Raw genomic sequence first — 26,147 nt, forward strand, 5'->3', positions numbered from 1 at the left:
GGTGGCCTTCGGCCACCAAAAGCACAGGGGGTGGGGTCAATGTGGATAGTGTTTTTTTTATTTCGATTTTATAATTTCATGTTGCCAAAATACAGTTTTTTTACTGATGTAATAAGCCCTGTACATTTGGTGGCCTACGGCCACCAAAAGCACAGGGGGTGGGGTAAGTGTGGATAGTGTTTTTTTTATTTCTATTTTTTACCGTACGCTTACGGTAAGCGTACTCGGCGAAATTGCCGAAAAAAAAATAAAACCGTTTTTGCTCTTGGGGGATGTTTGGGGACTCCCTCAACATGACTGTGGGAGGGAGTTGTCAAAACAGCCCCGTAACATGTTTTTGGGCATCATGTTTGATAAATAACACTCAGTGCGAGAGACAAAATGGCGGACGCCGCTTCCTGGTTTCGGCCGATTCGAATGTTTACTAAGATCTAAGAGCCAATCAGAATCGCGCTCACGCACGCCACCGTACGCGTACGGTAAGCGTACCGTAAGCGTACCGTAAGCGGGCTCAGATATATATATATATTGATTTAAAGGCTATTTTCTCAGAATCTACTGAACAGATTTACACCAAACCTACAAAAGGCACTTCCTTGACATAGGGACTACCTCTCTGCCAAATTTCTAGTAATTCTGTTCAGCCGTTCGGGCTGTAGCTCTGTCTAAAGGTCCTATGGAAAAATGCATGGGAAAAACGCGTTTTGGGACCCCCCTTTTATCTCAGCCCCCGCTTGACGAATCCCCCCGAGACTTTCAGGGTAGGAGCGGAGCGTAGCGCCCCACCTATTTTGAGAAATTCGCGAGGATTCATCGACCGGCGCCAAAGTTATTCAAAATAGAATGTTGCGGATTTCCTATGGAAAAGGGGTCCTAACTATAACTACCTACTGGCGACCGCCAGTAGGTAATGTATGTTGAAAGGTGAGCATAACAGGATTTATCCTGAAATTTCAAGTGAAGGTTCAAATAATAATGAGCTACCATACACCTATGCTGATTAACCATCAAGCGGAAATGAAATTTATAAAGGAAACCTTTGTTGGAGTACTGCCCAATCAGATGACATGATGTATAAAATGTAAAAAAATGTTTTTCCTTTAAATACCGTATGCCATTGGATAAACTGCGTCATGTGATCAAGTCCCCCAGGAGTGATGAAACGCGTAATGGCTGCCTTGTTTGTTTGAGTCTTGAATAAACGAACAGATATTTGAAAAGAATCTTGTGGTCCGTGCTCCCTTCTGCTCAGCTGGTTGGATACGAGAGAGGAGAGTGCTTTGCCGATATTTTTGAGACAGTTTCCGGACTCCTTCTGTCTCTTACACGGACCCCCCCACGATTTGGGCTCACCAGCTGCAAAGGAGCTGCCGCTTGGGAACGAGCGTCTAATTGGAATCCGATAGGATTAACAGCCCAGAGGCCCCCCAACGGAACCAGGACTACGGAGGAGCGAGTGTCGCAAACTCGACAAAGACACAGGTGAGCGAGGGTCGTTTCGGAGGAAGCGACTACCGCATGACTGTAGATCTCTGTTTTGAGTAGAGACCCGCTCCAGTTTCATTTGTTCCGAGTTGGGTGTGGGGTGATTCGAGCGTGGCGAACACGGGCTGTGTGACTAAGTGAAGTCAGGGAACAACCCAGTCCAGCCTGATATCGCCAGCAATCTTTCATTTAATTCAATTTGACCAAAGCAAACTTCATATGGCAGCGGACGCACTGAGAGAAAGGGAGGAGGCGGCGGCGGCAATGTTTTGTGATGACAATGTACCGCCATCGGACTACAATACCCAGAATGCCCCAGTGACAGGAAAAAATCTAGGAATAAAAGAAAAATGCAAACAACTTGAGAAGGCAATGAGAACTGAACAAAAACGTTGGTGGGAAGCAAAGTCCTTGCAGCGCTATATCGATGTAGGGAGGATTCCCCGCGGTCTGAGGATACTCATAGCCCCCAGCTATGAAGCACCGGACCGCGATATGATGCGCGAATGGGCAGAAACCAATCTCGAGTCTTCCCGCAAATTGCTTTTTATCCTAGTTAAATATGCAGAAAAGGATTGTATCAAACTGGCGGATGAAATTGAGTCCTTAAATAAAGAATTGGAGAAAATGGAGCAGCAGGATGACATTGAAAAACTAAAAACCGACATGAAAAAACGACTCAAAAAAGAGGAAGACGTAATAAGGGAGCGTAAGACATTCAAATTTCATAGAGACAGATGCGACTATGAACAAGGCCGAATATTCACCTTTGCTAGAAAGTTTGATTCGCTCAAAGCAGATAATACAGACACAAGGAAAAAAGAGGTGGCAAGGGTCAACCAACAAATTGACTTAACATCCGCATCAGAGGGGAGTTCAGCAGCAGAAAGTGGGTCAGAAACTGACAAAGCCAAAGCAAATACAGCACGCAGGCACTCCCTCACAGATGAAGTGGATTTTTTATGTATGGAACGGCTACAATCCCTCAGGCCAAGAAAACAACAAACCGGGGAAAATCAGGAACAATCAAAAATAAAAAACGGAGAGAGAGGAGAAAAGCCCAGAGAAGAAGGATCTTACAAAAAGTATCCAAAAAAGCAACAGAGGAGATACTGGAAGAAATAGATCCCAATACTGCAGATGATGTTTCTAACAATATGACAGTCATCAATCTAACAGACATGATTCTGAACAAAGCTGAATCCCAAATACTTGCTTTGGGTCTTTCTTATTGCCCGGAAAATACATTCAATTACTCCAAGTCTAGAGTTGACATTTACAAAAGTGTCAGAAAATTAAAATTGAAAAAATTCCACGCGCTGGCCAGGAAGAAGAATACAGCAATTGAAGCTATACCAGGCAGTCACAGGTTACTGACACAAGGAATGGCTAATGAATCCAATACCATGCCTGATTCTGAACCATTGATTGACACACTCTATGATTTAGCCTGTGAAGGGAATCAAATAAGTGAATCTAATGAAACCTTTCCTACCAATACTCAATCATCTACAACCATAAAGTGTGCGACACCATTTAAACCACCTTCCTCATTTTATCCTTTGATGCTTAAAGATACCATTGATTTATTTCAAGAAAAAGTTATTACTGATTTGAAAGGCCTAAACAGAATGACACATAATGAGCCAAGACGCAGCAAAAAAAATGTACAGGAATTGCAATATCATTCTTTGATAACCAAAATCAAAAATGACAAGGAAATAGTCGTGCGGGGCGCCGACAAAGGAGGCAATGTGGTGCTCTGGAAAAGAGAGGAGTACATTAAAGAAGCGATGAGACATCTGGAAGATAAGTCGTGCTATGGTAACAGTAACAGAGTGGCTTGGAATGCAACGCATACTTCTTACAGTATCACTTTGATGGCATGGCGAGAAAAGGGATTGCTATCCTCAGATGAATACAAATATCTATGGAAATCCAATCCAACAATCCCGATTCTTTATTTCATACCGAAGGTGCATAAAAACAAAACCAGCCCTCCGGGCCGACCTATAATATCTGCACGCAACAGCATCTTTGAGAATACTTCCGTTTATGTTGACTATTTCCTTCAAGAACATGTACAAAATTTAAGATCATACATCAAAGACACTGGTGACTTTCTCTCCAAAATCAAGAACCTTAAATGGATCGATGGATACTTCCTAATTTCTCTTGACGTCACGTCACTTTACACCTCTATCAGACACAATGATGGTCTACGAGCCATGAAATATTACTTGGCTAAGAAGGGTGCACAGTATGAAGAACATAACAAAATGCTTGTTAATATGGTCGAACTGTGTCTTATGAATAACATATTTATGTTTCAGAATACCATATATCAACAACTGAGAGGTGTAGCGATGGGGGCCAGCTTCTCCCCCAGCTATGCATGTCTACACATGGGCTGGTGGGAGGAGCAGGTCCTCATGGTAAAACACTCAAACTTTTGAGCGCAATGTCAAATGCTGGCTGAGATTCATTGACGATTTATTTTTTGTTTGGCAAGGTACAGAGGAGGAAGCTTCAGAATTTATTGAATCGCTTAACAATAATGATCTCAATCTCCACTTTACATCCAATACAAGCAAAACAAATATAGTATTTCTGGATGTAGAAGTTTATGTGGAACAAGGCAAAATAGAAACTAGGCTACACAGGAAACCCACGGCGGGAAATGCTATCCTACATGCAAGCAGTGCGCACCCAAGCCATCTTATACAGAGCATCCCTTATGGTGAGCTCTTACGCATCAAGCGCATTTGCAGCCACCAAGAAGCCTTGAAAGCAGCACAACAGGATTGCATTAACAGATTCAGGGCTAGAGGATACAACAAGAAATGCCTAGACAAAGCTCTCACAAAAGTTAACCTCCAAAACACAGATATAATACCAGACAAGAGGATACAGCCTTTGGTCCCTGACATCACTGTTGATGACTTTAGATTCATCCTAGATTACAATCATCACCAAATGTCAGTGAGAAAAATCCTCAACAAACACTGGTACCTTGTCAAACAAGATCCAATCATTGGCACAATGGTACCAAAAAAACCCTCATTGACCTATCGGAAAGGGATTTCCATGAAGGATTCTCTTGTTGACAATGATCCTTGCGGAATTGCAGCCAAGGGATCTTGGCTGGCCCAAAGATTAGGCTTTTTTAAATGTAAGACCTGCAAGGCCTGTCAGCATGGCGTATCCTTGTCCAGCTATCCAACTCCTTTTGGCGGCCCTGACAAAGTCATTACCAAAGCCCTTAACTGTAAGACAGACCATGTGGTGTATGTGTTGGAGTGCCCATGCAATTTAAGGTACATAGGGAGTACTATACTGCCAGGCCACAAAAGGGTACTCCAACACCTACAAGCTATTAAGAATAAGGACCAGGCATACCCGGTAGCACGGCACTTTCATGAAAAGCATGAGGGCAACCCCAAAGACCTCAAATACTTTTTTATAGATTCTGTCACTAAAAATAAAAGAGGGGGTGACAGGGAAAAGTCCCTTAGAGTATTGGAAATGCATTACATTTTAAATTTGGACAGCAAACACCCAAATGGACTCAATAGCTCTGAGGAGCTACATGCAAGTCTATAACCAGGTTGTCCGTTTACAATCTTTCCAATATTTGAGTCGCTTTAGCCTTCTTGCCACGCTATCGAATAACATCTGCCAGGACCATTGAACTACTCAATACATAAATATTCCTTAACAAACCACAATTATGAGATTATTGTGGCAATGACACATTCATTGGTATTTTTTACAATTATAAAACTAAGGGTCCCCATTTGTCGCCACCTGAAACATCTACCTCTCCCTTTCTTTCAACCATATTAGTTTTTATCACGGTGTTTTTAGGTATTTTTTAGCACATAATCAAATATGAATGTTTTTATATGTACCTATATTTTATTTTAAGTACATGTTTTTAAGAAAAAAAGAAAAAAATCTTGTTTCACCATGTTGGGCACTAAGTCTTTCACTATTGTTTGTCATCTAACAGGCAGGTACTAACAGAGGTTCATTACACCTATAAATTGGGATAATTGCTCATCACAAAGTGTTGATCCAGTTGATTCTACTCAACTCAAGGTAGATCTCTTAGGCTTAAAAAGACAATCTTTTCCACAAATTGATGAGGCAACGTGTGTACCAACATGGATAACTTGGAGATATGAACAATTGATGGTTTTAGATATTGTGGTATTTAATATTTAATATTTAAGGTTCATTATTTATTGTGTATATTTATGTGTGTTTTATTATATATATATTTATGCACAATTGACTTTTTAACCTTTTAACCACCCTAATTATGAATTGTTATTTAAATATATTTATTCAGGATATTTATTCATATGACTGAATTTTAGAATATGTTGGGCTCTAACACAATAAGAGACATTTTTGAACAGATATACACACACAGATTGTGTTAAAATATATGTATATGTTCATTTATCGTCATTTTTTATATATTTATATATTTCATGATTTTTTGTCTCTTAAACTTTTGAGAAGCCATAAGTAGCACCAGTGACAATTATTTAACCTCATACCATCAGGATCAACATGAATGTTATTTTTCTGCATTTTATTCAATTTTATCATATTTTTATTTGGGATTACCAATAAATTGGGCCCAAATTTTCTGAACCGATATCACTAGTATTTAAGGGTGAGCATTACAGGATTCAGCCAGAGATTTCATGTGAAGGTTCAAATAACAATAGCTCGATATTACTAAAATTGAAAGGTGAGCATAACAGGATTTATCCTGAAATTTCAAGTGAAGGTTCAAATAATAATGAGCTACCATACACCTATGCTGATTAACCATCAAGCGGAAATGAAATTTATAAAGGAAACCTTTGTTGGAGTACTGCCCAATCAGATGACATGATGTATAAAATGTAAAAAAATGTTTTTCCTTTAAATACCGTATGCCATTGGATAAACTGCGTCATGTGATCAAGTCCCCCAGGAGGGATGAAACGCGTAATGGCTGCCTTGTTTGTTTGAGTCTTGAATAAACGAACAGATATTTGAAAAGAATCTTGTGGTCCGTGCTCCCTTCTGCTCAGCTGGTTGGATACGAGAGAGGAGAGTGCTTTGCCGGTATGTATATATATATATATATATATATATATATATATATATATATATATATATTCACCACGCACACCTTCGTAATACCGAAAGAAAATCCAGGACTCTCAGGATTAGTTTAGAAAAGGATTTATTGGGCTGTGTCACGCCTCACCAACGCGTTTCGCTAGATAGCTTTTTCACGGTTACCGTGAAAAAGCTATCTAGCGAAACGCGTTGGTGAGGCGTGACACAGCCCAATAAATCCTTTTCTAAACTAATCCTGAGAGTCCTGGATTTTCTTTCGGTATTACGAAGGTGTGCGTGGTGAATATATATATATATATATAGCCTGGGGACCCCATCCCCTGGGGCTGCATTTTATATATGAGGGGATTGGGTCTCCAGGGCCAAATATGGCTGGGGATATGGGCCAAGTGCCACCCCCATAAAAAATAAATTGTGCCACGCTGCCATCACTCTCCTTTTTATTGGATCTGGGCCTGGGGGATGGGGTTCTCCAGTCCAATTAATTTCTGAGGAGGGGGATGGACGCCCCCTCCCCTTAATATATATGTTTCTTCCCAGAGGAAGGCTAACCCTATGCTGCACACGACCAAATGTGGTGCACAACATGGGTTGACCGCTTGCGTGGAGTTAAAAGCAGGCAGCTAATTCTACACCACACATGATCAAAGGTGTGGGGTTAGCTGCCTCCAGGTATCTGCCTGCGAGTAGTTGTACGGAGGGCCTGCCTATAAGCCTCATTTGCAGCGTGGGGTTGGCTGCATGCAAGGGGGCGGTTGGCTGCCTCCTGGCAGGTTGGCCACAGGGCCTTGTTGCCAAACCCCTGCTGTGCGCCACAAAGGCTCTGTGCACTGTTGGGTTGACTGCCTGGGGTGGTAGGCTTTGCTGTAAGGCCCAACAAAAAACACAAATTCGCCAGTTATAGTTAGTAGAGCGAACTGTACCTTATGCCCCCATGCACTGCCCATGACCTTGCATATTACATCACACATAACATGTTCTATGACATCATTTATGACCTCACAGATGACATTATCTAAGTTTCTTCTGTACATGTTACCCTATAAACTAGTATGATATTAGAGGCCTGAAAGTAAGTACCTAATAGCTCAAATAATGTAAAGCATCATTAATACCATCACAGATGCAACTCTCTTAGGTGTAGCAAGCATGTGTTATATGCAACATTGATCCTACACAATACACTTCACTGGAAGCCTAGTTCACATCAACAATCAACCACAGATCTATGGTAAACCCTATATTACTTCTCTACCTATTTTTGTACAGGCTGTTTCCAGCTAATTGATGCAAGTGTTTACAAAACGCATGTGCTCCTAAAATATCTTTATATTGAAGAGTAACTGTGTGCACGTGACATTTGATGACTTGTGTTTATCATGTTCCACACAAGTTTTTTGGCTTGGCTGTCTGTAGTAGGTCATTAGATTTGACGCAGACATTGAGCATCTTGAGGAACTTTGTTTTACTCGCCACTATGTAAACTAGATAACAAACTAACATACTCATTGGATGATGTAATCAGTGATGTAATTTGTGATGTTATAAATGATGTCACAGAACATGTAATGAGTGATATAATATGTGAGGTCATAAGCAGCGCATAACGAGGGCACAACTTACAGTTAGTTTGGTGAATTTCTGTGGGATTTTTTTTGCGTTCAAAACGTTAATGTGGTCACTGACCTATCCACCCAACTATAACATTACTTTAACCTTTGTTTTTTGTCCGTAAATATAAATGTGTCTGTATATCAATGGTGTTTGAATTGACGCGAGGCTATAGCCTAAGCAAGTTATTGCAGGGAACAATTGAATGAAGTATTGGAGCATGAAGAATTGTGGGAACTGGATATCATGAGCCTATATTAAAGTGTACTTGGAATCTTTTCTGTTAAGCCCTGAAGAAGCGAAATATTTTCGCGAAACACGTGTTGCCTGTTTCATATTACATGTATATGAAGATGATTACTGATGTATCTGTTGGGTTGTAATACCTGTGCTCATATCAACTGGAGATGAACTGTTTCAAGGGTCCAAGAGAAGGATGTGTAATAAAAAAGAATTTTATGGAAAAATAAATTTATATATTTTCTACCAAAGAGTTGCCTCCAGACAAAGTGCACTCCCAACAGATAACATTTATCGGCAACAAACAGCCCTGGTAAGTAACATTAAAAAGCAGTCCAGTGCCAACGCGTTTCAGACCTTACTTCCGTCTTCAAAGGCAGCACACGTGACAATGGCAAACATTACTTCTAATAACTTCCCTACTTACATACTCATTTGAGCTGCATTATGGTGTTGGAAGTTCACGTATTTACCCAAGTGGGTTGCCAGCATCACATATGCTCAGATTTCATATTCCTGCCAATGTTATCTGCACCGAGTCTTTTGCAAATAACACCAAACTGTTGTTCCATGTGACACCGCCCACAGACTCCATAGAACCGCTCTCCTCATGGTGGTACACCTCACGGCCAGGCCAGCTGTATTAATGAATCCAAAAGAGTTGCCCCCAGATGAAGTGCCCTCCCAACATCAATTATGGTATACACTCTTTTTGCTGGTGTTTCTTGAATTTATATACATGACTGATTGTTAATAATTACATTGTTTGTTCACTTGCTTATGTACTGTTTTTTCCCCATATAATTATTTTCCCTACGACTAGCAAGTATATTGTATTTGTAGGAGTCCCTAATTTCTTAAAACTGTAGGTCCCCGCAAGGGAGCCACCCAAGACAAGCAATGACTTGCACTCCTTCGCTGGATCCCAAAACACCTATCCGTGAATGGCTGCAGTTTTGCTTCCCCCGTTTAGCAACACGTCACCTTAGACCAAACCGATGGATTTTAGACATCATCCAATATGGTTACTGCCTAGATGCACCTCCACACTACCCAACATATCACCCCTAAGACATATCTTCTTACAAGAACACCAACGTCTGCTTCAGAAAGAGGTCCAAGCACTCGTCCTCAAGAGAGCCGTTGAGCCTGTGCCACAACACCTACTAGGCTCAAGGATGTTTCCCTCTACTTCCTCATTCCCAAAAACAACGGGTCCCTCAGGCCAGTTCTGGACCACAGATGAGTACATACTATCAGAACACTTCCACATGGTCACCCTCTGGGATGTCATACCTGTTTGAGTAAGGCGACCTCATGATGGCACTCTACATCAAAGACTCCTACTTCCACATTCTGATTCAACCAGCTCATCTGTGCTACCTCCGGTTTTTAGTAAGTGGTCAGCTTTGCCTGAAAAAAGCTTTACCAGTTCAAAGTGCTACCCTTCGGGGGTCACCACCACTCCCCTGTGTTTTTACAACATGCCTTGCAGTAGTAGCAGCTCACCTGCAAAGACAGGGCATCCATGTTTTCCCCTACCTGGATGACTGGCTGATTAAGAGCACAGAGCCACTACAGTGTCAGGCACACACCCAATCCACAATAGACCTACTGCACAAACTGCGCTTTACCATCCACTTTATTAAGTCCCTTCTCTAACCACTTCAAATTCAACCCTATCTGGGAGGCATTCTCAGTGCAGAATTCGATAAGGCATATCTGAGTCTGGCAAGACTCTATTCCTTTACAAGCGTTGCAGCCTCTTTTTCAACCAGATCAACAGGTCACACTAAGGATAGTCATTCGCCTGCTAGGTATGATGGCCTCCTGCATCACCATAGTACTCCACGCAAGATTGCATATGCGTCTGCTACATGAATGCCAAACGCTTCAGTGGACTCAAAAGAAGGTCCATTGGGAAGATCCGGTGTTGATCCTCTCCCACACTCATAGCTTTCTGAAATAGTGGAACGCCAACAATTTGTTGCAGGAGCGGCCTTTACTCGACTGTTCCACAGATCAGTCACAATGGATGTATCCGTTAGTGGGTGTGGGTGGCACACCTACAAGACCCGAATGTCCAGGGCCAGTGGGATTCCACTCATAGGGATTGCCACATCAACTATCTGGAGTTGTTAGCTTTCCATCTAGCACTCCAGGACTTCCTTCTCCACATAATAGGCAAGGTAGTCCTCATATGGACAGACATGACAGGCATGTTTTACATTCGGAAGCAGGGGCACACCCGCTCTCTTCAGCTTCAGCTTTCTCGGTTAGCGCAGTCCATCTAGCGCTGGTCTCTCCACCCCAGGATTCCCCTGTTGGCAGAATACCTCCCTGGAGTGGTCAACAACTTTGCCAACCTTTTCATCTGAATGAGGCAACAAGTCTATGAGTAAGAATGCCACCCAGCAGTCTTCATTGGCTACTTACAGCGATGGAGGTTTCTGGACGTGGGCTTCTTTGCCCCAGCTGAGAACACAAGATGCCCAAACTTCACCTCCAAATTCCAATGGCCACAGTCTATTGGCAGTGCACAATAGATGAACTGGTCAGGGATATTTGCCTATGCTTTTCAACCTCCCCCTCATTCCATTCATGGTTCGAAGCTATGGCAGACCTCCCTCACCCAACTCCTAGTGGCTCCCACCTGGGCCATACAACCCTGGTTCATCACCTCTTTACACTTTTGGTGATTTGGCATGAGAGTATCCCTAACAGGTTGGACCTTCTCACGCAAACTTGTGAAGAAATCACACCCCGATCACAAGAGTCTCAACCTTGTAATTTGGCTACTAAGTTCTCAGGATTTGGTTATGTCAGTCTACCTCCTGGATTTATGAATATTCCTAAGGAAGCATGCAGGCCGACTACTTGCGCGTGCTGTGCACTAAATGGAAAAAGGTTTGTCTGCTACCACCTCACAAACCACATTGACCCCCTGTCAGCCACAGTTCAGAACATTGTTGCCTACTGCACCTCCAAATGTGTAATCTGAAAGAGACAATTAGTTATAGATTCCTTACCTTAGAATTACCCCCAGGCGTCGGACTGGATCTGGAGAATTCCGCTTCACTCATCGGCGTCGTGGTCACCGGGATGTCATTGCGATGTCTACTTGGATACCCGCCCCTGCACGCTGATGTCAGTTCTTTCTTTTCCATGCCAGCCAGCGCAGATCCGGAAAGAGCCGGCCCTTAGTAATTTTTTTGACAAAACCTTTTTCGACTTTTGTCGACTTATTTATTTAGTCTTCGACTTCTGGTAGCACGCGGGATGTCCCATCGTCTGACCCGCTTCAAGCCTTGTGACTCCTGTCACAAGTTGATGTTAGTCACGTATCCACACCTCATGTGTCTGGTGCCTGGAGCGCGACCACGACCCGAAGTGCTCTTGGAGCCTGGCGGTCCGCTCCATGCCGTTCAAGGTCCCAGTTGAGAGGAAGGTTGCGGGACAGGTCGCGGAGTCACCACCACTCGTCATCGTAGTCTTTGCGCTCGTCGAGTAAGTCGAAGCACAGGAATACTGCAAAGAAGCATAGTCGCTCTTCGCTTTCTCTTCTCCGTCGGCTGACGCGACGCAGGACCTGGAGCATCGTCACTCTCCAGCTCTGTCTTTGGAGCCTGCTTCTGGGACAGCTCCATGCTTCCCTCCCTTTCCTGGAGCCAGAGTGTCCCCTGCCCAGCTTCGAGCCTTTTATGAGGCTCTTCATAGCATTTTTGGGCAGCCTGACTCCGCAGGTGCGCCTTCAGCCCCACGGACTCCGCTGGGGGTCCTGGGCTTCGATGTCAGCAGCTCTGGAGCCAGAGGACCCTGAGGATTCAGGCCTAGATCCGGATCGATGCCGGTCAACCTCACTGTACCTTCCCCGGTGCCGAGTCCATTGACAATGCCCCCGATGCTGGTTGTACCCCCAATCGACGTCGACACCAGCCTCACCCCCGACTTGGACCCAGTGCCAGGCAGACGTTGGTACCTGAGGGTACTTTTGTACCACTGTTCATCCATGGCATTCCCTATCGCCCTGAGTGGCAGCTAGAGGAGGGAGAAGAGGATTGGAGGGGTCTGGAGACCCTTTAACTTATCAGCTTGAGGAGCTGGACTGCACTCCCCCCACCACCATGGCTCTTCGAAGCCCCTGCTGCCTTTTAATGAAGCCCTCACAGACATCCTTCTGGGCACTTGGTCCAAGCCCAGCACAGGGGCACCAGTGGACAGGATGATTGCCCGACGCCATGGCCTGGCCCCAAGCGACCCACTTTTCCTCTCCCAACACCCTATCCCCAAGCCTCATCTTCAAAGGGCGCATTCCCTACTGCTCCCTCAGATAGGGAATGCAAGAAGCTGGACCACCTTGGGAAGATGTTTTCTTCCGCCAGCTTAATACTGCGGTCGGTGAACACCGTATGCCTCTTGGGCCGCTATTCCCATACTGTATGGGATACGGTTGTGCAAGTGCTGCCACAGTACCCGGAGGAGGTCGGGCCATTGTCACCCATGCAGTGGCAGAGAGTCGAGACGCAACTAAGTTTGCCATTCGGGATGGGCTGAATACCGCCGAGACTCTAGGTAGAATGGTTTCCACGTCAGTAGCCTTGAGGCACTATGCCTGGTTGAGGACATCTGCTTTCTCTGGGGATGTCCAATCCACCCTTTTGGACATGCCCTTTGATGGCTGTCGCCTATTCGGCGATAAGGCAGACGCAGCGCTTCAAAGATTCTAGGGATACGGCCAGATCCATGGGCCTCGCAGCAACCTCTTGCACTGCGCAGTCTTCCTTTCGCCCCTTTCGTAGCTACGGAAAGGGTGTCCCACCACGTTCGACCCAGTCTGGCCACAGGGCTGCACAAGCTACCCAGCCTCTACGTAGCTGCAGATGTGGGACCCAGCAACGCAGGTCTAAGGGCCAGCGGGCGGGCCAGTCCACCCATAACACCCCCACCGCAGCAGCCTCCAAGCCCTCCTAGTCCATCCTTCCAGGGCCACCATTTGCCATTGGGCAACAGGATCCGCCTTCACCTCTCCCGCTGGCAAAACATCATGTCGGACAGGTGGGTTTCACAGATAGTCCAAAGGGCTACTCCCTCCCCTTCGAGACTACCCCCTCCCTTCATGCCACCATCCTTCCATCGCATGTCGGAGGATCATTTGGCCCTTCTCCGCCAGGAAGTTGCAGCTGTCTTGGCCAAGGGAACTATCGAAAGGGTCCCTGTGCCAGAAGTCGGTCGTGGTTGTTACTCCCACTACTTTCTGGTACCCAAGAAGGACAAATGTTTGCGTCCGGGCCCTCAACCGCTTCCTCCAGGAGAAGAAGTTCAAGAAGCTCTTGTGGGCTCAGGTCCTGTCTGCCCTTGACCCCATAGACTGGATGGTAGCTTTGGACTTGCAGGACGCCTACTTCCACATCCCTGTCCTGCCTGCCCACAGGCGTTACCTATGGTTCACGGTAGTCCACAAGCATTTTCAGTTTACCATGCTCCCCTTTGGCCTTACCAGCGCCCCTCAGATATTCACAAAAGTGATGGCGGTGGTCGCAGCTAATCTGCGCAGTTCAGGGGTTCCAGTCTTCCCCTATCTCGATGACTGGTTGTTGAAGGCGGGCTCACCCCAAGCAGTCGTCTTCCCACCTCCAGACTACAGAGGACATCGTGCACTCGCTGGGGTTCACTATCAATGTGCCGAAGTCACACCTGACTCCCTCTCAGATGCTCCTATTCATCGGAGCAGTTCTGCATACAGCCCAGTTTTGGACTTATCATCCCGAGCACCGAGTCGGGGATATTCGGGCTATGAAACTGATGTTTCAGCCTCTATCCGGGATTTCGGTGAGAATGACCCAAAAGCTGCTGAGCCGTATGTCTCCTGCATCCTGCTGGTGGATCATACCAGGTGGCATATGCGGGCTCTTCAGTGGGGCCTGAAGTTCCAGTGGACACAGTATCAGGGGAATATTTCCAATGTTGTCCAGATCTCGGAGGGGACTGCACGTCAATTTAAGTGGTGGCTCACGAACCAGGATTGGGTTTTCGGCGGGTCCCCCTCCATTTCCCAAACATAGTTCACAGTAGTGACGGATGCTTCACTCCTGGGATGGGTCGGCAACTTGGGAGAGGCGGAGATCAGGGGTCTCTCGTCTGCGGCAGAGTCCGGTCTCCATATCAACCTTTTGGAGCTCCAGGCGATAAGTCATGCACTAAAGCATTCATTCCTTCTGTCAAAGGAGGAGTAGTGCAGGTGTTCACAGAGCACAACCTCCATGTGGTACTGCAACAAACAGAGCGGGGTCGTGGACTCTACGTCAAGATGCTCTTAGCCTTTGGACATGGCTGGAACATTCGGGTATATTCCAGGTGATTTAACACCTGGAAGGTTCCCTGAACCCCATGGCGGACGAACTCAGCCACCGGTCCCTGATGGATCACGAATTGCGTCTTCATTCGGAGGTGGTGCAAGGTCTCTTTCGGCAGTGGGAAGAACCTTGGTTAGATCTGTTCGCCTTCAAAGAGAGCGCACAATGTCGGCAGTTCTGCGCGGTGGGTTTTTCCAAGGCGGCACTCACTCGGCGACGCTTTTCGTCGTGAGTGGAATTGCGGCCTCCTGTACGCCTCTCCACCTGTACCACTTCTGCCCAGAGTACTGAAGAAGATTAAGCGCAATAGGGTCCAAGTCATTCTTGTGGCTCCGGACTGGGCACGAAGAGTCTGGTACCCCGAGCTCTTGATCATGGCCATCAAGCCTCCGATCAGACTGCCTCTTCGGGAGGCTCTAATGTCGCAGCAGCAGGGGCCGGTCTTTCACACGAACCTGTCCAGTCTCCACCTTCTTGCGTGGAGATTGAGCGGTGACAGTTGACAGCTTTCGCCCTTCCTCCCGCAGTCTGTAATGTCATTTTGGCAGCCAGGCGTCCCTTCACTAAAACGTTATATGTCTGTAGGTGGAACAAATTTGTGGCATGGTACACAGCAAAGGCTGTGGATCCCCTCTTTCAGAGGTTCTCCTCTTCCTTCTATCTTTGGGCAGCAAGGTTCTGCTGTGGGCACTCTAAAAGGCTACCTTTCAGCCATCTCTGCCTTTTTGCGCCTTCCTGATCAGCTTTCTTTTTTCAAGTCTCCGATTGTAAATACATTTCTGAAGAGCATTACTCATCTCTTTCCTTCTTCTCCTTTCGTAATGCCCCAGTGGGAATTGAATCTTGTTCCTACTTACCTTATGTGTGCTCCCTTCGAGCCACTACATAATTGTCCTCTTTGTCTTCTTACCTTAAAGACCACTTTCCTGCTTGCCATAACATCTGCTCGCAGGGTGAGTGAGCTTCAGGCTCTTTCCTCTATGCCTCCTTTTCTTGCAGTTTATCCGGACAAAGTGGTCCTTCGCAGTAGGCCCTCTTTTCTACCTAAAGTGATTACTTGTTTGCACATAGGTCAGACCATCCCATTGCCCACCTTCTTCCCGCCTCCACACCCTTCCAAAGAGACGCAGAGACTGCATTGCCTGGACCCAAAACATGCGCTGTCCTTTTACTTTGACCGCACTAAAGATTTCCGGGTGGACGATCAACTCTTCGTGGGTTATGTGGGCGCCAAGAAAGGTCGAGCTGTGCACAAATGTACCATCTATCGATGGGTTGTCCTATGCAAAGAAATTTGCTATTCTTTGGCGAAAAAGGAACCTCCAGTAGGACTGCGCGCCCACTCGGCCAGTGTGACGGCAGCCTCTACTGCTTTGGGACGTGGAATTCTGCTGGTTGACATCTGCCAGGCAGCCACGTCGGCATCCCTGCACACGTTAAAAAAACATTACTGCCTGGATAGCCAAGGCCGGAGAGACAGCTTTTTTGGCCAATCTGTTCTCCAGGACTTTCTGGTGTGAACTTTGTTCACAGACCCACCTCCGGGGTTGGCATTGCTGGGGTATCTATTCTAAGGTAAGGAATCTAAAACTGATGGTCTCTTTCAGATGAACAAGTTGCTTGCCTTTGGTAACAATGTCACTGTAAGAGACATACGTTAATTATAGATTCCTTACCTTCCTACCCATCCTCCCCGTTCTGCTAACTGACTTCTAGGGCTAGGAACTCCCTTCCAGGGCCCTAGTTTTGTGCACCAGTGCTCTTTGTCTTGCATGGCTCTGCACTTCTGGCGTGGAAAGTCGTGTCAGAACTGATGTCAGAGTGCAGGGGCGGCGTCTAAGTAGATCCATGCGACCACGATGCCGGACGCCGAGTCGACCAATGCCACATACCAACGCGCAGGGCTACTGCTATAGAAAAATTCTCTGGATCCAGTCTGACGCCTGGGGGTAATTCTAAGGTAAGGAATTTATAACCAAAGTATGACTCTTGCAGATACATCATTATAGAAGGTAAGTAACTTGTTCGTCTAGCCTTACCTCCATTCAGTTACACCTGGCATCTGTGGCTGCATATTTTCAAAATAGGCAATATGCATCGCTCTTCAGGATTCTAGTCATCGAAGCTTTTATGCAACGGTTCAAGAGTAATTCCTTCCCGAGTGCCTCCAGCCCCAGTGTGGAATCTTGAGATTGTCCTCATAAGACTTATGGGTCCTCTTTTCGAGCCCCTCCAGCCATGTACCTTACAGTTTTTGTTGGAAAGTAGCTTTTCTAGTAGCTATCACATCACTAAGGTGTGTTAGTGAACTTCAGGCTTTAAACTTGGAAGAACCTTTTTTTTTCAGGTTCATAGGGGTGATCTTTTGTGCCATCCCTACATTTCTTCCTAAGGTGGCGTCTTTCCACCTTAACCAGTCTATTCTTCTATCCCCAACCTTACTCAGTTGCAGAAAGGGCTCTTCATACCTTAGACGTCCAACAAGCCTTAATGTATTATATAGATATAACAGAACCATTTCGAAAAATCCAGCAAGTATTTGTTACTTCTTTCTGAACCACATAAAGGAAAGGGCTCCTCGAAATTAGCCAGATGGATAGTTAAATGGATCCAAAGCTTTTACACAAAAGCTACATTTTGCCTGTTCCTCTTAGGGCCAATTCCACCAGAAAGAAAGGGGACTCTATGGCTTCCTTGGGAACATTCCAACAGCTGACTTTTGTAAAGCAGCTACTTGATCTACACCACACTTTCACAAAGCACTACTCTTCAGATGTATTACCCCACCAACAAGCAAATTTCGTTCAGGCTGTACTATGTACCCTTTTTCAGTCTTCTGCAACATCCACAGGCTAGCCAAGGCTTAGGGGAGGACTACTTTACAGTCTACGCGCAGCATGTGTAAATACAACCACACATGCCTCGAACTGAAAATTTTACGGTGTAAACATTTGTTTGTGGCATGTTGTGCTGTAGATTGACATGTGCCCACCATTCTCCCTGAATGACTCTAGCTATTTGCAGTTACCATTATTTTCTACTTCACTTGCATTGTCCTCTCTATAGCTCTTTTTCCTGTGTCACTCTGCTCCAGTTATCCTCGCACGTTATGCGGAAAAACAATCCAACAATGGAGCCGATGACCATAGCATTGCAACAAGAGGTGGAGTTACACTACCTCGTGACCCGAGAAGAATTCTTTGAAGAAAAACAACTTGCACACATCCGAGCCCAACACTAGATGGCAGGAGTATGCACAGCATGTGAATCTACTGCACTACATTCCACGAACAGATGCTTACAGGTGCACACGTGTGTATGTATGTGTGTATTTATATATATGTGTGTGTGTGCGTGTGTGCGTGTGTGCGTGTGTGCGTGTGTGCGTGTGCGTGTGTGTGTGTGTGTGTGTGTGTGTGTATATATCACAAAACAAAAGCTGTTTTCTTCATGAAATGACAGCAGCCACGGACATCAACAGGCTTTAAAGCAGTTATTTTGCAGAGTTAAGCAATGGCTTTCATGAAGAAAACAGCTTTTGTTTTGGGGTTTAGAGGCTCTCCTAGGACCACCGTCTGAAGTGGAAGAGGAACGGCGTTTTTAGTGTTTTACACTGAATTGCGGGTTTGGATATATATATATCTATCTATCATCACAGCAAGCAGTCTGTAGCTGGTGCGCTCATTTCTAGCAGGTGCCGATGTCTAGGTCAGACAACCCTCGAAGTCAATTATTCAAACAAGGATTCACCGCACTCCAGAATACGATAAGTTTCAACGAAGCTTATTTATTTAAGCATAAATTACACCACCCACCAACGTTTCGAACAAGAAATGTTCTTTTTCACGGTTAAGTGAGTCCGTTTTTAGTTTCACCCTTGCATAGTGTTCATTATTACCTTTGCAAGGCATTCTGGTATCAATAGTTTTTCTATTGGAATCACATTCTTTTCTTTTTTTCATCTTTCAGAATGTAGTTAAACTTTATATGGCACTGTTTACATTTATAATCCCCAATCTGTACTTTATTAGATATACACTAATCACTGATTGGTAAATTAAGGTTTAGTCCCTAAATGGTATAATTTACAATACAAGTTTGTAAATATACTCCCAACTCTATATTTTAATTACATCAATTTCTCAACTTCCCCTTTTATTTTGTATCTGGTTTAGTACCCATACTAATTTGTGCCATGTAATTTACAGATGTACGTGTAATTCTTCATCCCCATTCAAACCAAATGGGGTCTTGGTTCTGAATCGAATAATGAGGCGTGATTCTAGAGTTCTCAATTTCATTGTGCGGTTACCGCCTCTTTCATGTGCAGGCACAGTAGCGATTCCAAAATACCGAATATTCTCCCAGTTTGTCTTATGTTGTACATGGAGATGTTTGGAGATTGCATAGGTCATGTCTTTATTGTGGATTGCTCTCAGATGTTCTAATATCCGTTTTTTGAGTGGACAGATGGTACTTCCGATATATCGCATTCCACAGGTTCAATCATATATATAACATATGTTGTTTCACATGTTATTCTGTCAGTGATGTGAAATGTTTTTCCTCTAAAGTCTTCAATACTGGATATTGATTTTCCAATTTTGCAAGCCTTGCATTTTCCGCAATGGGTGAACCCCTTTTATTTTGCCGTTAACCAAGTTGTTGGTTTTTTTGTCGCAAAATGGCTATTTACCAGTTTTTTCTTTAGGGAAGCAACTTTTCGGTAAGTTATATTAGTTTCTATGTCCAAATCTTTTTCTAAGACATTCCAATATTTTTGGAGAATTTTACGGATCTTGAAACTCTCTTTACTGTAAGTTAAGATGAGCCTAGTTGTATCATCTGTTTGTTTTTTATTTTTGTTAGTTTCTTCTCGAGAGATTGTTTTGGCTCGTATTAGACCTTGTTCCACATCTCTATGTTTGTATCCTCTATCCATAAATCGGTTTTTGCTTTCTTTAAAGCTTTTCTGAGCCTTCTCGTCAGTGGAGCAGTTCCTTCTCATTTTTATAAACTCTCCATATGGGATACTGCTTATTAGATTTGTTGGATGGAAACTTTTTACATGGAGAATGCTATTTGTAGCAGTTGGTTTCCGGTAGACTTTTGTTTGTATTTGCCCATCTTCAATATATACTTGGACATCAAGATACTGAATTGATTTGGAGCTGATGTTATGGGTAAATTTTAGCCCAACTTCATTGGTATTTAAGATGTCAATATATTTTTTAAAATCACTTTGACTACCATTCCAAATCAAGAAAAGATCGTCAATGTATCTTAGCCATAGTTCGATCTTGGCTGTGTGTCCTTCGTTCACTTCATTCCATGCCACAAATTTCTCCCACCAGCCCATGGTTAGATTGGCGTAGCTGGGTGAAAAAGATGTTCCCATGGCAGTACCACGTCTCTGATTATAAATTTTGTGATTGAAGAAGAAGATATTATTTTTTAGTCAGAGTTCTACCATTTCCAAAAGCATCTCCGTTTGTTTCTTTTCCTGAATGTTTCTCTGTCGTAAGAAGTATTCCACTGCTTTCAGTCAGATCTCATGGTCAATTACCTAGAGTGTCCACTGATTCGGCAGCGTCCTCCGGCTCCGCTTCCTCGGTGTTCTCTCTCCCGGTTTGGAGTCACTGGCAGGTATGCGCGTTTCCTGTAATCGTCAGTCCGTGCAGTTTAGATGATGAGGGATAGAGTCCTTTTGCTGCAATGGTTCCAAGAGATTGTTAAGGAGAACGTGGCGGGTGCGCAAGCTTTAAAATATAATACCTAATGCTCGTTAGCATTTAACGCCGTAGCATAATTTCCTTTTTTGAACTATAAATATTACAAGGAATGTCAGAATAACGAAGGAAGCAAGCATACGCCCTGAGAAATTAACACCACCTTATAAGTGAGATAAACCGTTTGGAATCACATTGATAATGGAGGCACGAGCTATAAAAAGGTCTCCGAAAGCCGAGACTCTATTTCATAAAGGCACAGATCAACAGATTCATGAAAGAGATAGTGGCGGAAAAGAACAACCCTCTAAAAATATTAAACAACTCTTCTTCCAATTGGAAAAACTTCTTAAGATTTTGCCCCCGGGATTTGGCCCCCCCGGGGGCTAATTATTAACGAAGCGTGGAAGCCCGCGCTTCGGAGTATTATTTTATTTTTTTTCCGGCCGGATCCGCGCACCCTGCGCGTGGTTCGCCATTTAAAAAAAAAAAAGGGGGGGCCCCAGGGGGTCCTTCTCGGACCCCCTAAGCAACACTAGAGGATCAGAGTATTTATACCCTGCCCCCTTTACATCTTTCACACACTTATTACCCTTACTTAATCAGCCTCGCTTCTACCGAGGCACAAAATAGCTGCCAACAGTTCCTGGTTTCGAATGTAGACAGACACTTGACAGCCAATTAGCATTCAGCGCGTGATCGGGAGGGTGCGTGCGGCTCGCTGAGGGTGCGACAGGGTGCGCATAGGGTGCGCGGATCCTCCGAGGCCATAGATATATCTATCTTTTTTACTCTAATTTTCTCAGGAACTACTGAACGGATTTACACCATTTATGCAAAAGGCACGAGTCTGAACTGAGGACTACCTCTTTGCGAAATTTGGTGTAATTCCGTTCAGCAGTTCGGGCTGTAGCTGCGTCAACGGGTCCTATGGGGAAAACGCGTTTTGGGACCCCCCCCCTTTTTCTCAGCCCCCGCTTAAGGAATCACCACGAAACTTTCAGGATAGGAGCGGACCGGAGCTGGCCAAAAGTTTGGAAAGTTTCGCGAAGATTCGTCAATTGGCGCCAGACTTATTGCAAATTGTGTGTTCCGGATATATATATATATATTTTTTACTTATCCCTTGGGGGACTCTTATTGACCGGACCTAACTGGTCTGAGCAGCTGCTGGACGGATGCACCTTTGGCACATCAAGCAACCTGACCCGAAATGGCTTTTTAAGCGCATTTCACAAGCCTCCAACCGGCTGGTGGAAGTCGAGTGAAGATATAGATGAGGCTCCAACCGGCTGGTGGAGACCTCTTTACAATTCCTGATTATCTCATAAGAATTACTCATCGGTGCAGTCAAACCACCTCATTCTGATTTCATCTACTGAGGCTTCTGCACATTGGCTGTCAACTCATTCTTCCATAGTCCTGAGGAAGAACCGCTCTGATGCACTTTATTTTTGCGCTGCTTCCAGGGTCGAAACATCGGCATGCTATTTATGTCCGCACAGTCCTCATGATCACGATTTAACTCCTCAAGGGATCTTGCAGCACATGTGCACAAGTAGACAGGACAGGAACTTTAAAAAGCCTCACCCCCCCCCTTTTTTTATTTCACGTGTATTTGTCATGTATATAGTGTACTGTCTATATTCCTAATCACTACATGTCACTTTGCACCACATTCACTCGTTGTTCCTTGCCGCAATTGAATTTGTAATTGTGACAGCCATTAGTATTTGATACTCATTTTGAATATACTATTGAATCTTATTTTGGTGTGTGTTTTCCTTCTCTTTTTATGAACTATTGTTTTATGCGTTATTAATAAGGGTTTGCTTTCTGCATTTAAAAACGGCATTCTAAGCAATTGGAAACATCCCGACAGAACCAATTGTTTTACTTAATATGTTCTGCCTACAGTCGGCCAAGTATCTACCTTGTTATATGTTAAACAGCACATAATATCTACCACCATGAGCCAGTTTATCTCTACAAATGCAATGTGGCTTTTCTGACGTTTTCTTTAGAATTTGAAAACTTAAGACCTCGTTTAGAGTTTGGAAGGAACTCCAAATCCTCTGTTTTCTCACTACATTTCCTCCAACATAGAGTAGCAGAGGAAATTCGACAGGGCATTCCACTGTGTAATTGGTTTCCTCCAGAAATTGGAGGATTTACAGATTCCTCTAAATTCTTAATGCAATAAAATCACTACCACTTCTCTCCCAAGTAATGTTTGTATCCACTACATGTAATAGCTAGACTTTAATTTTAAAGTCATACGCAAGTTGATATCTGAAATGTTAAAATAAGAAACAATATATTGTCTTAATCGGTAGTAAATGGAAGGTAGGTTTTGTTTGAGGAGAGGTTTGACGGTCCAGTCTTCTACAAAGCTGCTGATAAAAGTACAGCATTCCTGATCTTTTTTTGTGGTTGAAAGGTCACCCTGCAGACTCTATACTAGAAATATATTTATAAATGTAGGCATTTGTGTGTGTGTCTGTTCTTGTATAGTTTGCATGGAAATGATTATAAATGCCATAAAAAGAATTTAGCGCTTGTAAAATTGTTTGAAGATTGACAGGACTAATTGTGGTTTTTCTTTGCGGGCAACTTTCTAATTACTCTTTTTTTCACCCTTTCTGTCTGCATGTCTGTTTGTCACATCGTGGATTCAATCTTCTCCAACCTGGAATTATCACTCCGTGCACAAATCCTGAATCCAGTTGTAAAGCAGAGGATGCAGATGTTCAATTCTCCCTACAAGACTGTTTTGAGCTGCATTCGGACTGTAAGCAGGACCGAAGGATTGGGCGCTTTTTATCGCAGTTATACTACCCAACTGACAATGAATATCCCCTTCCAGGCTATACACTTCATTACTTATGAATTTATGCAGGAGCAAATCAATCCAGATCGGCAGTACAACCCGCGGTCTCACATCCTGTCTGGGGCCTTAGCTGGGGCTGTGTCTGCTGCGGCCACTACACCTCTTGACGTCTGTAAAACGCTGCTGAACACTCAGGAAAATATGGCTTTGAGTTCAGTGAACATCAGTGGGCACCTTTCTGGAATGGTAAATGCCTTTCGAACAGTGTACACTCTTGGTGGCATTCCAGGATATTTCAAAGGTCTTCAAGCTAGGGTTATTTACCAGATGCCATCGACTGCAATTGCATGGTCTGTGTATGAGTTTTTCAAGTACTTTCTTACAAAGCACAAACTGGAGAAAAAAGCTTCATATTGAAGGGCTGACTGTAGAGCTGGTATGGCCATGGTCTTCTCACAAGTTTCCTTGATGTGATTTATGCATATCAATTTTTTTCCTCAGTGACTGTGTTAACCTCTGCATTTCAGTAGCTATGCAGCCCTGCAAGTCAGGACTCTGCCTCAAAGTGGTTGAGGTGGTCTAATCCACAGGCTACTAAAAGCAGTAAATATATGGTCCTTTTGCCATTAACCTGGCTTGTAGTGCTACCTTTGCACCCATAGGGTTGTACTGCCACGGACATGGAGCACAAACTTTTGCTTTGTCATTGAATGCAAATTATGACTTATTCCTATTTTAATTGGAGCAGCCATATTTGGCCTATTTGCAATCTGGCTGTGTTTGCTAAACGCAACTTTTCCCTAATAGCAAAAGGATCAAGAAGAGACTTCTCTGAACATTCCCATTGTTCCCTGGGTATCGATGAGCTTTGTTTAGAGACTGAGAGAGATGCATGTCTGCTGGAATCGAGCGTTGTGTTTAGACCCTTCAACATTCAAAGGGGCAAATTAGTGAACAAAATACAACTTTTCTAAATCGATGCTTATAATATAAAAATAGATGGATAATATTTATCCTTTATTTTTTAGGTAGTTTTTTGTTTTCTGTGGTTCATTTTCGGCTGTACCTTGAAATGAGAGCTGTAGAAAAGGTCTGAATTCATGTCACTAAATACACAGAAGTATTTTTAGTGCCGTAATGGCTGTAATCATGGAAATGAAAAAAAATAACTTGTGACAGGTGAGTGTTTAGGAAAAAACAAAAAAGGTACAACTGTGGGTTTTTATTTTTTACATGTGCTTTTACCCCATGGGAATTGCAGTCGCGTGTTTATTTATTCTTTTAGGCATGCCCGTATTCCAAAGAGTATTAATTTCTGGTGCATTCCAAGTACATCGATATAGCGAGAAGTAGAACGATAAACTATTTTAAACCGTAGAAAATGTATATACTCAAACCTTCTCACTGTAATTTAAAAGCAGGATTTAAATACATGGCACTTGAGATTAATATATGATTGAAGAGTCTTTAAACTTTGTTTTCTTAACCTATATTGTATGTCTGTTTTTTCATTTCTGTTCTACCTCTTCCGTTTTTGTTGCAAGTACAATTTAGATTTTTATGAGCAGTACAATTATTACTTTGTTAAACGCATAATGCTATTTTCCCCTCATGGTGCCAATGATCAAAAGCTTTTGTAACCCAGTAGTCCCGCATCATCCCAATGGGTGAGTGTTGTTTCACACCAATCACTTCTCAATGACTTCTGACCCATCAAGAGAGAGCAAACCTGTCGCGTAACATTTTAAAGTGAAATGAAGGGGTTTTGTTGAGTCTGTTGTGAGGGTGGACGAATCCTGCAAAGGGGTGTATGAAAGATGAGGTACGTTTGAGGAAAAGGCAACTTCTTAACTAACGTGTTTAAAATATGACTGTCTTTTCTGAGCCTAAAGTCTTGTAGTTAAATCGGTTTGATTACTTTGTGGCTGTAAATATGTTTTCCTAGATCGGAGTAACCCTAGTCCCTTTTATCTCCCAAAAAAGAAAACGTGCTTGACTCCTGAATAGTTTATTCTGTGGTGCGTTAAAGCCAATACAAGTGATATTGATTGTATTGTCTCTATCCTTGATCGTAGTTCATTCGGGCAGCCTCACATTCTTCTTCTCTTTATATTTGATTTGGTACACGTTCCCAAACATTTTTCCTACGTTTTTTTTTTTTTTAGTCCCCCCCCCCCCCCCCACCAATACGCGTGCATGAATCTCCTTTAAATCAGTACAAAGTTTCAGCTTCTTTGTAAACCTGTAACAAATCTAAAGAGACCTTGGTGTCCACAGATGTGTTCCCATTGTCTTCCTCTACTTGTGTATATTTGACACAGATCCTTTTAAAAGTGTACTTGAGGACCATGACTGTTGACCGCCTCGACAGTGTCCTTGGTAATTGAAGAAATTGGGAAGTTGTCCATAGTTTATGGCACTACAGTTTGCCACTTTCCATCTTACCATTGAGAAACGTCCTGGCAAACTTGAGTTTGCTCTTTAAACAGCATCTTGGTGTTTTTTTTCTTTTCATTTTGTCAGCAATAGTACATAATGGAGAAACCAAACAAATCTGACCGTAGTGAAGCAGAGTGAAAAAAGTGATGGAGCAGAAATCTCTTAATGCAATTATTTTCAGGCTTTATAGTGTTTAATAAACCGCACGAGAAATCTAGTGTGTATTTTTTATTTTAATAGATAAGCATTTTCTTCTTTAGGCTGTGGTTTCTCTTCTGGTTTATCTATGCCCGATATTGTCTAATTTAAACCCTT

At 43.7% G+C, this 26,147-nt stretch overlaps 1 protein-coding gene across 1 annotated transcript in view; it reads left to right on the top strand.

Annotated features, from left to right (window-relative positions):
- The window catches only part of SLC25A37 (solute carrier family 25 member 37), a 112,595-nt gene extending 87,712 nt beyond the window's left edge, over positions 1–24,883 (top strand). Inside the window, exon 4 of the mRNA XM_085633282.1 lies at positions 23,290–24,883. Within this exon, the coding sequence (XP_085489408.1) occupies positions 23,290–23,810 (521 nt within the window). The 3' untranslated portion in view covers positions 23,811–24,883. The remainder of the gene's footprint in view (positions 1–23,289) is intronic.
- The last annotated feature ends 1,264 nt before the right edge of the window (positions 24,884–26,147 follow it).

Source organism: Triturus cristatus, chromosome 11, assembly GCF_964204655.1.
Source record: "Triturus cristatus chromosome 11, aTriCri1.1, whole genome shotgun sequence".
Lineage (NCBI taxonomy): Eukaryota > Metazoa > Chordata > Amphibia > Caudata > Salamandridae > Triturus > Triturus cristatus.